Raw genomic sequence first — 14,231 nt, 5'->3', positions numbered from 1 at the left:
GTGATTCATAAATAGTGAGAAATACCCCTGGAGAGTTGGATAAAACACTGGGAGTAACAGAACATGACATTCTGTGAAAGAGAAGAGAAGGTGATTTCCATCCATAAAGCAGATCCTCTAATCCTGCTCAAGGTTGCAAATCCCCCCTGCTACACGTACTCTTTAGTAGTTAAAAATTTATATCGACATGGTTTGTGCCAAGTTCTCTTCCTCAAAGTTCCATGTTTTGCAGACTTGTTACTCCAAGTACCCTAACCAACTGTCCAGGCCTGTTTACCACTGTTTTATGAATCAGTAAGTCTCCATGCCTTAGGCCATAAGTTCTCCAGCTCAAGTGGGCAGCTAAATGTTTTACCCACTGGGACTATCACATCTAAGTGGATATGGGATGAGACACCAGCTTATTTCTAACTAGTTCTTACATAATGTAACAACCATCTGTGGACTACGCCCAAATACTAACCTCATCAGTTGGTTGTAGGGAATCCCTAACCCATGCCTGGATTGACAGAAAGAACTTTGCACAACACACAACACTTGAGAGATAGGTGATATAAACATCTGGACTGCCTGTCCATATAATCCTGGAAATAGACTTAGTAGTTTTGATAGATGGAAAGAAATTTAAAATATCTTCCGAAAACAATCAACAGATTCTCAGACCCAAATGTCTTTAAAGCTTCCTTGAAATTCTCTCACATTTCTGTGGAAAAACTACAATTAGTGTAATCATTACAGGTTAATTAGAAATTTAAAATTTCTGTTCAAGATAACTTTGTTCTAGTTGATAAATTCATGATACCGAGAAAGAAAAACCAAAACCAAACCTGTTCCCATCAGTTCCAACTTATAGCAACCCTTATAAGACAGAGTGGAATTGTCCCACAGAGTTTTCCAAGGCTATAACTTTTACAGAAGCAGACTGCCACATCTTTCTCCCATGTAGCAGCTGCTGGGTTTGAGCAGTGGATCTTAAGTTTAGCAGCCGAGCACTTAACCACAGTGCCACCCAGAATACTATTATTAAGAACCAGGAGAATAATGTTTCTTGCACAAAATACTCACAGTAAATAAGTTTCATTGTGTGTGTGTGCAAAAAAAAAAAAACTGTATAAAAAGAAGGGGTTGATTATGATTTTTCTATCTTCTATTCATTTTTCTATTTATTATTCTATATATACATATATGCGTGAAGTGGAATGAATGGAGTTCATTAGTGGGTTTGATTTGTATACCATTAAATGTTTTCCAGCACAGTGCAGGAAAAAAAAGAGTTCTTTTGAAGTTATTACTGTTTGTGACCAGAACTTTCAAGAGTGATTCTCTGAAATTGAGCTAAATACACCAGTAGGCCAATAAGAAATTCATGCTAACTGTTAATTGCAACAGGTTCAGTTTCTCATCCAGTGTTGGATCTTTGGTACAATCCAAATCATTACTTAGGAGTGGGTTAATATACTTTGATCTAATGCATAACATGACCATTTATTGAATTCATAAATTTAAAAAGACCAATATTAAAGTCTAAAAAGGTAAACCAAGTACAATTAAACATTTTTCATGTTGTTTTCCAAAACATTAAAGTGATCTTTGTTAATTAATTATTCATTATTAGACTTGGGCTCAGCAAGATGATCTGCCATTTCAAGTAGGTGTTCCTTGACTGTGGGGCAAATTGGATTCCAACAGATCTATCATAAGGTAATTTGTTATGCTCTTGAGACATCATTACATTGTTTTTCATAAAGTTTAAAGAATGATGTAATACAATGAAAAGGCCCTAGAGGGACTAACAAACCGTACAAAATGTACTAACAGTGCTTAAGTAACAGTAAGTATTGTTGGCATTCCCGGAATTGGCTTCAACTTTGACTGAATTATTTTTGGATTTGTTGTAGATTACTCAAAGACAGCAAAACAGTAGGAAAAAAATATTAAAGGTAATTAAGATAGTAAAAAAGGGTTTGGAGTAACACAAAATTTGAATTTGTTTGTTCAATTATTCTATAAGTACATTTGCAGTATCTACTAATTGCTGAGTCATACTGCGTATTGGAGATAAAACTGAGGAAAATCTAGAAGCATCTTGGCTTACCAAGAATTTGAAATTTATTGTAGGTTACAGACAAATTAACTGGTGGTCAATTGTTCAGACGAACACTTGAGAGATAATAAAAGGCTTATAGAAAGAAGTGAAATTTCACATGGGATTGGAAGGAGAAGTTGAAAGAAAGTAGCCAACCAGAGGAATGAAGGTAAAGAATGGAGTATTCTGACAAAACTAAGTACAAAATATGTGGTCATATCTGAGAAACTAAAGCCACATGGCTGAGGCATGGAGATTACATGAGAGATGTTACAAGAAATGAGATTAGTCTGCAAAGCAGGGGCTTGTTTTTCAAGGGTTGCTTTAGCCACCTTAAGGACTTTGAACTTTATCCTAAGGTCAGTTGCAGAACAAACTAAGATTTGAAATTTGGGAAGAACTTTCAGGCTGCCGTATGTACAGAGGATTCTAAAACTAGACACTAGTGTAAAAGTTACGGAGTAATATTTAGGCCTTTCCTCCAGGAAAGACATGATAGAAGTCTAAATAAAGAAAAGAATACATGATACAGAGGACATTAGAGAAAAATCTGGCCTAAATATTTAGATTTGTGCATCATCAGTACATAAATGACAATCATCTTTGTATCATTAAAGGAGAGCTCTGAACAAGAATGCTCAAAAGGAAACGGGTAGGCTTAGGGTAGAACTCTAAAGCAAGAGAGTCATTTAAAATATGGACAAAGAAAGCGTAGCCATCAAAGAGAGTAAAAGTGGACAAAAGAGTGGAAAAACCCAGAGATTCTGGTGACGTGAAAGCCAAAAGGATAAAAGGAAATGTCGGTGGTGTCCAATGCTACAGAGAAGTCAATATGAAGTCTTCATTGAATTTGGAAATAAGGAGAGTGTTGGTGTACTTGATGAAAGCAATTTCAAAGCAACACTGAGAAAAAACATGACAATAATACAGTAGGTCAAGATATGAATGTGAAAGACAGGGTAAATGTTGGTGACTTTTCTAGGGTGTTTGGCAAAGAAGAAGTGAAGGCAAGAGCAAGGTAGAGGGGTAACTTAGGTAAAGGGAGAGGAACAGAAATGAAAGAACGCTGGTGAGGTTTGACCGTATACTTTATTTATAGATCAATGTGAAAGGTTGAATAAATTTGCAAATGGAGAAGATATGGAATGCAAAAGAGTATGTGATCAAAATATAAGTTTTGGTATTAGAAACAGAGGTGGGTCTGACCCCAAGCAATGGTATTTTCAGTTGCCTTATATGTATGTGAAAGTTGGACAATAAATAAGAAAGACTGAAGGAGAATTTATGCATTTGAATTATGGCAGAGATAGATTGACACAGTGGCTGCAACAATGGGCTCAAACATAGCAATTATTGTGAGGATGGTGCAAGACCAAGCAGTCTTTGTTCTGTTGTAAATAGGGCCACAATGAGCAGGACCTGACTTAATGGCTCCTAACAACAACATTAGCAATAGAACATTCCCTCCCCTAAAAAAAAAAAAAAAAAAAAGGAAATGAAAAATGGGGAAGCAGGTAGGTTTGTGGAAATTTTCAAAAGAAGTTGATTTTTTTTGTTGTTGTTGTTCTGTTGTTGTTACTTTAAATTTCTCTCTTATGTTGGAATTTTGGCATCTACTGGGAGTAAGGGGCATGGCATAGAAGTGTATGAAGAAATTCAAAGAGTCTAAAATAATAGCTACTTACAAAGTAAGAGATAGTTGATTTAGGGAAAAACCAATCTTTTGGACACAAGTAAGTAGCTACTTTTGAGTGTGATAAGCTTGTAACTGTTCCCTTTTGTCTGACTGGTTTCTTGGTACTTCAGGCACAATTGTGAAGAGAACATTTCAAAACATTTAGATTTTGGAGTATCTTGAGAAAAATAAGACAAGGATATTTAGGATGTTGATAAGAATAATTGTAGTAATAAATCATGGAATCTAAGCTATGTAGGGGAAGAATTAAATATAGGAGGTGACAAAATAAAAGACAAATAACTAGTGGGAAATAGCGATATGAGTGCAGCTTTGGTATGAAAAGTTGTATTGTCATACTGAGATGTTTATAGGGAAGAGTAAATGCTTGTGATCTTAAGATAATGTCTTAATTTTGGATATTTAGCATTTAATCAATTTCCAGCTAAGACAAGATCCAAGATGGAGCCATGAGAGTGGGAAGTTCAAGGGTATTGGTTTTCGGGTCACTGATATCAAGATTTCAAGAATTCAAGAAGCAATGCATTAAAAGTGTGGTCTGTGTGGGCACTGATGCCAACTTTATGGAAAAGGGACAGAATGATCCTGGTGTTAAAATCTTCAGTACATAAGGAGTGACCTGGGAATATATAAGTGATAACAATGATGATGGGTATTAGCCTCAAAATTCAGGAGAGTTTACTCAAATGCAAGATGTAACAATAAATAAAAAACACAAAGCTCTGAGTATGAATACGCCTTATCTCACCTCCAAATTAGAAATATGTGGATGGTTACAAATTGAGCAGCCTGTGGACAGGTGGCCTGGAGAGAAGTAGGTCTTCAAGGGGGAGCCAACTTTTAGTTTAAGCAACCCCCAACTCACCCACTGCCGTCGAGTCGATTCTGACCCATAGCGACCCTACAGGATAGAGTAGAACTGCCCCATAGATTTTCCAAGGAGCGCCTGGTGGATTCAAACTGCCGACCTCTTGGATTGCAGCTGTAGCACAAGCAAGGGAGGATAAAATGATTGAAGATGTTGGAGAATTTGGTCACATCAAAGCAAGATCTACACATATTTGAAAACATCACAGAGATGTTAGTATTAGAGAGAATAAGAACCAGGAGGGGCAGTGATTCAAGATCAAAAGTTAGCAAGGCAAAGGGAGAACAGTTATCAAAATATTGCAAAACAAACTCATACATCCATAACTATGATGAGATTGCACACGTTTCTGCAGAGTAAACCTCAATGTAAATAATATTAATACTCTTAAGAGCTAAATTTTATTTAGCACATAGTATGAGATAGGCACTGTTCTAAGCATTTGACATGGATGTGGGATGCCTTTCAAAGCTGCTTTGTTTCTGGTCAAAGGGGCAATTCTTTCCTCTCTGAAAGGAAATCATTTGAATAAACTATGAGTTGAGGTTAGGGATTCAAGGCTGGGACTAGTTAGTGAGTTATTCTTTTTCATGTCCTGCTGGTCAAGAGCCATAAATAAAACCTAAACTATCTGCCTGAGTTTGTATATCTCAAGATAAAGATAGCTATATTATCAATCTATAATCTTGATATAAATAAATATAGGGTCGCTATGAGTTGGAATGGACTCAGTGGCAATGAGTTCAGTTCAGTTGAAATATAATCGGAGGCAAAAGTTAGAAAGGCAAATCACTTTGTGCTCATGTAAAGTTCATTAAAAGTGATTGCATTTTAATTAGCTAGAAGGCGACTTGCATTTCTACAAACTCGTTTTAGGATGTTTTTCTTTCCTTGTTTTGCATTTGGACATTGGAAGATCCACCATAAATGAGCTTTCTGAATCATTTAATGCCTGTCTAACTTGGTTATATGGTTATACAATTTTCAAATTGAAAGATGCTATCCATATTTCTATGCCATTTTTCTCCTTTAATCCAAAAAGAGAAAAAATACACAACTGAACAAAAAACTAAGAATTACAGGGAAGAGGAAAAAAAAAGTATCCTGAATTTATGGTCCAGAGAACAACAGTAGTCAAAATTTTAAATCTGACCTTTTATATGAACTATTTTGGGATGATTTTTTAAATTAATTTCCTTTTAACTGAAATTTATTTTTATTTATTATACTTTTATTAAAGGTATTTCAATAACTTAAAAAAAAATTCTGACATCTGTGTTCAAAAAACTCTCCTCCTATTAAAAACAGATAAAAAATAGATTTTTCAGTTATATAAAATTTTAAATAAAATACTACTTTTCTACTTTTATAATTTACAATAATTTCATGTTTTGGAATTCCTGCCTAGAACAGATGCTTTATTTTGAATGCAGAACTAGCGTGAAGATTCTGCTGGGGGGTCAGAACCAACTTCTAACATCTGCTTGATCTTTGCCAACAGACTCAAGATTACTCGTAACCCTGTTCTGTAGGGATTTATTGTGATATTTCCATGGCCAAAGGCAACCATTCAGCTGTGACTGAGTTCCTCCTCTTGGGACTCACAGATAACCCAGACCTTCAAGCCATTCTCTTTAGTGTCTTCCTAGTGATCTACTTAATTAGTGTCCTGGGTAATCTTGGTTTGATTGTGCTAATCCAAATCAGTCCTCAGCTTCACACACGCATGTATTTTTTTCTCAAACACCTGGCTTTTATTGATTTTTCTTTTACTTCATCTGTCACCCCAAACACCTTAGTGAACTTTTTGTGTGAAGTTAAAAGTATAACATTTTATGCGTGTGCCACCCAGGTGTGTTGCTTTATCACATTTGTAGTTTGCGAATTCTACTTGCTTTCCATCATGGCATATGATCGGTATATTGCCATCTGCAACCCTTTACTCTATGTCATTCTCATCCCTAGAAAACTCTGTTTTCAACTGGTTGTTATTACATATGTGTATGCTTTTACTGTGGCTCTTGTACAGACAGTGGAGACGTTCCATTTATCTTTTTGTGACTGTAATGTGGTCAACCACTTCTACTGTGACGATGTTCCTTTGGTTGCTTTGGCCTGCTCTGACACCCAAGTCAAAGAGCTGATGTTGTTAATTGTTGCTGGGTTCAATACACTTTTCTCTCTACTGATTGTGTTAATTTCCTATGGCTTCATTATCTCAGCCATCCTTAGGATCCACTCTGCTGAAGGAAGACAGAAAGCCTTTTCCACCTGCGTGTCTCACCTGACCTCCATCACAATATTTTATGGGACCATCATTTTTATGTACCTACGACCCAAGTCAAGCCATTCTCTGATCTCAGATAAATTTGCTTCGGTGTTTTATGTGGTGGTGATTCCCATGCTAAACCTACTGATCTATAGCTTGAGAAACCAGGAGGTAAAAAATGCACTGAAGGGAATTAAGGAAAAGTTGTGTTTGGCTATCAGATAAATGAAGAATCATAGGGCAGGGATCAGGAAACTTAGAGTTATGTCTTGTCTAGTGTCACAGTGCTGGCAAATGACAAATGACAAAACCCCCTTACTTCGAGTGTTCAAACACAGTTTTTAAGGAATAGCTCTGTAGACTCATGGTGAGTCTCACCCACTGTTTATTCCCAATGATTTGCACACGAAATGAGATTTATAAATTTTATTAGAGTTTTTGAAAGGAGAGGAAAGGAGAGGGAGAGAGAGAGGAAAAGAGGAGAGAGTGAAATCCTTTTCGACCATGATATTCTTCATCAATAAAGTATTGAGAAATACTTATTTTATCTGAAATTGAGAAACTTGAATATTGAGAAACTTGAATTAGAGTAAAATAGATCAACATCTGCTATTTTAATTTGCAAACCTACTGCATAGATTATCTGGAAAACATGCCAACATTTAAAAGCAGGAATTTTGGGTTCGAATACTCTGGGTAATTTTCCCAACACTCTCCTTTCTCTGCATCCCACTGGGAACAGTAACACTAGGAGAGTTACCATGACACTGAACATTTAGTGAGTGGCACCAATTCAGTATCAGTTTAGCTCATTGGAGCCACTTCCTGTCATTATAATTCACTGCCTGTTATATGTGCACATGTGGTTAGGCCTAGTCTATCTAAGAGTGTGGTTAGCACTTGGATTCTTCATTCAAACAGTTTGGCTAAGAATTTTAGCGTTTCCAGTTAATGTGATGAATGAATTAGTTCACATTTGTGTATCTCAACTGCCTCATCTGCAGAAGGCAGTAATAGTTCCTTTCTCTTAGACTGATTGTGAAGATTAGACCAGGCTATAAATATGAAAGACATTGCACAGTTCATAAATGTTGGCTACTACATTTAATCCTTAACATTATAATTGCATTAATGAGTCTTTTGATTTGGTCTTAGAAAATGGAGTAGCCTTTTTGGAAATAGTTGCCAACTTGAAGTACTTCATTTTCAAATCCACAAAATGAAACTATGAAAACCAAAAAGTTATTTTCTTTTGATCTTTTAAAGCAATTCAGCACTTTTAAATTTATGTTTATGTGAGTTAATGAACATCTTTTGAACTGATTTTTTATAGGGGGGGCAGTTCCCTCATACCTACTACTCAATATTATTGATAATATTCATCATTTTCTAAAAAAAAAATCGATTCATTCTTGTTATATTTAGTAAAGGTTAGATTAATAAATTATTAATTTACTCAGTTATGAGTATTTAAAATAAAATTAGAGCAAACATCAGTTGGATTTTTTGTTGTGTCAGGTGTTTAGCGCAGTGCTTTAAACCAATGGTCTCAATTTTCATAATACCCGGCTGAGATAAAATTCTCCATTCTATCAAGAGAATATGGTAGTTTATGCAATATACTAACATGCACGTAGCTAATATCTGGAAGAACCAAGGTTTGAATCTAGTTTTGTCAAATCAGAAAGCTCAATTTTTAATTACTTTTCTATACTTCCAAGTACTGTTGTACACTGTTGGAATATTTTTTAAAAAGTGAATGTCGATTCACAAAATCACTCAGAAAGTATATTTCAGTAAAAATTTTTTGTAAGCTCAAAAAGATATGTGAGCCTGAGTCTGGCACAGAACCTGGACCTTCCCCCCATATTACTCATATAAATTGAAAAATAAAGTGAAGGAAAAGGTCACCATACATAGTGGCAGAGACCTTCTGTCTTCTTTATCACCCTTTTGTCTATCAGTGACGTTAACTTCAAATGTGTCTGGGAATCTCCCACTTGCCCCCATAGCCAGATTCGGTATATATTATGAAAACTGAATTCCACTTTGACACTTTGATGTCACTGGGTCCCATTTGCTCAACTGTCTTGGTTTAGAATATAAGGAAGAGACACTGAACAACTCTGAGGCATGGTTTTCTTATCTATAAGTTGGGTCTTTAGGAGAAATGATGTCTAATGGATCTCAAGCTGTGTGATTGCCAATCTAGTAAAATGTCAACTTCCTATGCTTAGTAACAGACCAAATAAAGTGCCAAGAGGAAGGCATCCAAATATGGGTATCTCTAAACTAATTCTTAAATAAGAAATACATTTGAGAAAATATGAAGGAATTACAAACTAGTCTACAAAAAAAGTGTAAATGAAGCTCCATGAGAATAGTTAAATTCTAAAAGTATTCCCAAAAACTTATGTTAAAATAATTTTATAATTATATTAGAGCATATTTTTAAGGAATTTTACCTTCATGCATTTTTGGATTATTTATTTTTTGATTAAAGATTAAAAGCCCAACCAAACCCACTGCCATTGAGTCAATTCTAACTCATAGTGACCCTAGCGGACAGAGTAGAACTGCCCCATAGAGTTTCCAAGGAGCGCCTGGCGGATTTGAACTGCTGACCTCTTGGTTAGCAGCCCTAGCACTTAACCACTACGCCACCAGGGTTCCCAAAGGATTAAAGACCACTTAATTTATCTATTCTGTAAATTCTCATTTTTCACATATTGAGCTTGAATATGTAACTATTTCTTATTAGCTGTGTAACATTGGATAACTTATTTACCTTCTCTGTATTTCTCTTTTCATGCTTATAAAATTGTAAATAATAATTGTATGTACTTCTTAGTATTAATAAGAGGACTAAATGAATTGATAAATGCTACTCACTTAGAAAAAAGTCAAGTAATGCTAGCAATTTTATTGTTATTATTACGAATAGTGTAGAAATTTTAGACCTTGCTGATGCTCTTTTATGCAAATGTGAGGTTTAAAAATCTTATGTTGTATGGAGAGGACTCTGTTCTGTTTAAAACAAGGCAGTTCTCATGCAACCTGCTGAAAAGTGTTGAAAAGTAGCTAAGGCTAAGAAAGTCTTATACAAAGTCTAAAATTTTAATATCAATATCCAAAAACAATCAATTTGATTTTTATTGAAATTATACTGCTAGTCCATTGTAGATACAAAATAGTAATAATTCCTTTGTTTACAAGAAAATGTCATTGTGATATGGCTAATGTAGTAGGCAATATTTGTAATAAAGCTATTTACTTAAGCTTCTCTTAGTTATCAGCCATTTTGCCAAGGTATTTGCAGAGATTTCTATCTGAAATTTCATGTGTAGACATGAGTTGGAATTGACTCCAGATGATATCTCACCAACCTTTTAGGTTTGTTTGATTGGAATTAGTAGGGCTATTGATTAAGTGCCTGGCAAGTAGTAGAATCCCACCAGGTTGTATTCCTCTTAGTTAAAGACTGATAAGCCTTTGAGAGCTCAATGAGCTCATCTTTAACTACATATAACAAACACATATATCTAACAGTCACAAAAAGAACACTTACATAGAACTTTTTACTGTAGATTTTGTTCAAAGAAATTCATAGATTAACCTGTCTAATCCTCAAAGACATCATACATGAAGAAAGCAAGAGGTCGTTAAAAGGACAAGAAAAAAAAGACCAAAATGGATGTAAGAAGAGACTCTGAAACTTTCTCTTGAATGTCAAGCAGCTAAAGCAAAAGGAAGAAATGATGAAGTAAAAGAACTGAAGAGAAGATTTCAAAGGGCAGCTTGAGAAGAAAGAGTGTTATAATGACATGTGCAAAGGCCTGGAGATAGAAAACCAAAAGGGAAGAACACTCTCAGCGTTTCTCAAGCTGAAAGAACTGAGGAAAAATTCAACCCTCAAATTGCGATAGTGAAGGATTATATGGGGAAAATATTAAAACACGCAGGAAGCATCAAAAGAAGGTGGAAGGAATACAGAGTCCTTATACCAAAAAGAATTGATCAGCAATCAAACATTTCAAGAGGTAGCATATGGTCAGGAACCGATGGTACTGAAGAAGGCCAAGCTGCACTGAAGGCATTGGCAAAAAACAAATCTCCAGGGAATTGGCAGAATATCAACTAAGATGTTTCAACAAATGGATACAGTGACGGAAGTGCTCACTCGTCTATGCCAAGAATCGTGGAAGACAGGTACCTGGCTAACCAACTGGAAAAGGTCCATATTTATGCCTATTCCCCAGAAATGTGATCCAACTGAAAGTGGAAATTATTGAACAGTAACATTAATATTACATGTAAGCAAAATTTTGCTAAAGATCATTCAAATGGGGGTGCAGCAGTAGATCGACAGGGAACTGACAGAAATTCAAGCTGGATTCAGAAGAAGACATGGAACCAGGGATATCATTGTTGATATCACATGGATCCTGGCTGAAAGGAGAGAATAGCAGAAAGATATATACTTTTGTTTTATTGACCATTGAAAGGCATTTGATTGTGTGGATCATAACAAATTATGGATAACATCGCAAAGAATGGGAATTCCAGAACACTTAAGTGTGATCATGAGGAACCTGTACACAGATCGAGAGGCAGTTGTTCTGCTAGAACAAGGGGATATTGCATGGTTTAATGTCAGGAAAAGTGTGGTTCAGGGTTATATCCTTTCCCCATACCTATTCAATCTGTATGCTGAGCAAATAATCTGAGAAGCTGGAATATGTGAAGAAGAATGGGGCATCAGGATTGGAGGAAGACTCTTTAACAACCTGCATTATGCAAATGACACAACCTTGCTTGCTGAAAGTGAAGAGGACTTGAAGTACTTACTGATGAAGATCAAAGACTACAGTCTTCCGTATGGATTACACCTCAACATAAAGAAAATAAAAATCCTCACTACTGGACCAATAAGCAACATCATGCTAAACAGAGAAAAGATTGAAGCTGTCAAGGATTTCATTTTACTTGGATCCATAATCAATACGCATGGAAGTAGCAGTCAAGAAATCAAAAGACTCACTGCATTGGGCAAATCTGCCGCAAAGGACCTCTTTAAAGTGTTGAAGAGCAAAGATGTCACCCTGAAGACTAAGGTGCACCTGACCCAAGCCATGGTAATTTTGATTGTATCATATACGTGCAGAAGCTGGGCAATGAGTAAGGAAGACAGAAGAATAATTGACACCTTTGAATTGCAGGGTTGGCAAAGAATATTGAATGTACCAAGGACTACCAAAGAAACAAACAAATCTGTCTTGGAAGAAGTACGATCAGTATGCTCCTTAGAAGCAAGGATGGCGAGGCTCTGCCTTACATAATTTGGACATGTTGTCAGAAGTGTTCACTCCCTGGAGAAGGACTTTGTGCTTGGTAAAGAACGTGGTCAGCAGAAAAGAGGAAGACACTTAATGAGATGGATTGACACAGTGGCTGCAACAATGGGCTCAAGCATAACAATGATTGTGAGCGTGGTGCAGGACCGGGCAGTGTTTCTTTCTGAAGTACCTAGGGTCGCTATGAGTCAGAACCAACTCAACGGCACCATAAAACAACAACAACAACAATTCTCAAAAGAAACCAAGGAGTTGAGTTCTATTATTTTCCAGAAGTGGATACAGAGGAACACACAGTTTAAATCAGTTGTCCAAGAATACACAGCTAATAAAGGAAGGAAATGGCATTCAAACTTAGGCAGTCTTATTCCTGAGCTAAGAGTGCTAATAAAAACATGCTGCTGCCTTTGCTTGGGATACTCCTGTGTGTTTTTGTGTATGTGTCTGTGTTTGTATTTTAACACAATTTTAGTAGTCTGTAAAGCTGTTGATGGCCTGAAAGGAATCTAAAACATACTGACTTTTCAAGTGTGCCCCCAAAAGTTACAGAAAATGACAGTGTCTGTTGAAATAACAGTCACATTTTCATTAAGTTGGGAAAGAATTTTAAGAAATACAAGCAAGAGATTTCTTTGCGTGCTTTTAGTTAAAGCATTTTTATTATCATTTTCTTAATTGCAACATCTTTAAAGTTTCACAACCTTTATCCAAGGCTTTCTTCAAGGCTTCTTTTACCTCCTTGTTCCTTAGACTATAGATGAGAGGGTTCAACATGGGGATCATTACAGTGTAAAAAACAGAAGCCATTTTGTCTGTGTCCAGAGAGTGGTTTGATGTAGGCTGTAGGTACATAAAGATCAGTGTGCCATAGAAAATAGTGACAGCCACCATATGAGAGCCACAGGTGGAGATGACCTTGCATCGCCCCTGGGTGGAGTGAATCTTTAAGATGGCGGCAATGATGAAGACGTAGGAGATGAGTACAATTGAAGAGGAACAGATCATATCAAAGCCAGCAAAAGCGAAGATCAAAATTTCCTTCATATGTGTGTCTGAACAGGACAGAGCTAAGAGAGGAAGGTCATCACAATAGAAATGGTTAATTACATTGGGTCCGCAGTAAGTTAGACGGAAGGTAATAATGGTATGGAAGAGGGCAACCAGAAAGCTATATATATATGGAATAGCCACTAATTGAAGGCAGACTCTTTTTGACATCAGTATTGAATAATGCAGGGGACTACAGATGGCTACGTAGCGATCATATGCCATAGAGGCTAAAAGGAAACACTCAGTAATCATGAAGGTAAGAAAGCAGCCCAGCTGTGTTGCACAAGCATGGAAAGGAATAGTGTTGCGTTCCGCAACAAAGTTCACCATCATCTTTGGGGTAATGGCAGAGGAGTAACAAAGGTCTACAAAGGCAAGGTGGCTGAGGAAATAGTACATAGGTGTGTGGAGTCGAGTGTCAATCCTGATTAAGATAATCAGTCCAAAGTTCCCCAGAACTGTGACCAGATAGATGACTAAAAATACCACAAAACATGGGGCCTGGAGCTCTGGCCGGTCTGTAATGCCTTTGAGAATGAACTCAGTGACATAAGTGATGTTAACAGAAGCCATTTATTCCAGTGGATGTTGCCGGAGTTGAAGATTAAAAATTGCAACTCTCATGGTTCTTGCCAATGTTTAGGGAAGATGATCATTGATGTCTTGTCAGCCTTGAATTACATCATCAGAAGGGCAAAAATGCAGCTTAGCTTTTGCCTGACATTCTCGCCCCAGGATAGGGTTTCTTTTACTTTCAGACTAATCTTCTTAAAAGTTATTTTTCTTTCTAATTTTAGAAAATAAGGAGTGATCTTGGTTAAGACAAGTTAAATATTGTCTAAATTAAACCACTTGAGACAACCACAGCTGATATTTCAGTGTTTTTGCTGTCATTATCTTTTCTATGC

General features: G+C 36.3%; 2 protein-coding genes across 2 annotated transcripts; one reads left to right on the top strand and one right to left on the bottom strand.

Annotated features, from left to right (window-relative positions):
• Positions 1 to 6,202: 6,202 nt before the first annotated feature.
• Positions 6,203 to 7,368, top strand: LOC135231858 (olfactory receptor 5AL1-like). The gene has a single exon (XM_064289057.1). It carries the CDS (start codon positions 6,203 to 6,205, stop codon positions 7,142 to 7,144), a length of 942 nt encoding a protein of 313 aa, XP_064145127.1. The 3' UTR covers positions 7,145 to 7,368.
• A 5,457-nt stretch (positions 7,369 to 12,825) lies between these two features.
• LOC135231857 (olfactory receptor 8U3) lies at positions 12,826 to 13,916 on the bottom strand. Its single transcript, XM_064289056.1, has one exon. The coding sequence runs from the start codon at positions 13,894 to 13,896 to the stop codon at positions 12,937 to 12,939; it is 960 nt and encodes a 319-aa protein (XP_064145126.1). The 5' UTR covers positions 13,897 to 13,916; the 3' UTR covers positions 12,826 to 12,936.
• Between the last annotated feature and the right edge of the window lie 315 nt (positions 13,917 to 14,231).

The sequence above is a fragment of the Loxodonta africana genome, chromosome 7, assembly GCF_030014295.1.
Source record: "Loxodonta africana isolate mLoxAfr1 chromosome 7, mLoxAfr1.hap2, whole genome shotgun sequence".
NCBI classification, from domain to species: Eukaryota; Metazoa; Chordata; class Mammalia; order Proboscidea; family Elephantidae; genus Loxodonta; species Loxodonta africana.
The sequence above is the reverse complement of the archived record's forward strand: the minus strand, read 5'-3'. Positions and strand labels throughout refer to the sequence as shown.

Excerpts from the sequence above, each read along its gene's own strand:
- LOC135231858 (XM_064289057.1), top strand. The coding sequence starts at position 6,203 with ATGGCCAAAGGCAACCATTCAGCTGTGACTGAGTTCCTCCTCTTGGGA.
- LOC135231857 (XM_064289056.1), bottom strand. The coding sequence starts at position 13,896 with ATGGCTTCTGTTAACATCACTTATGTCACTGAGTTCATTCTCAAAGGC.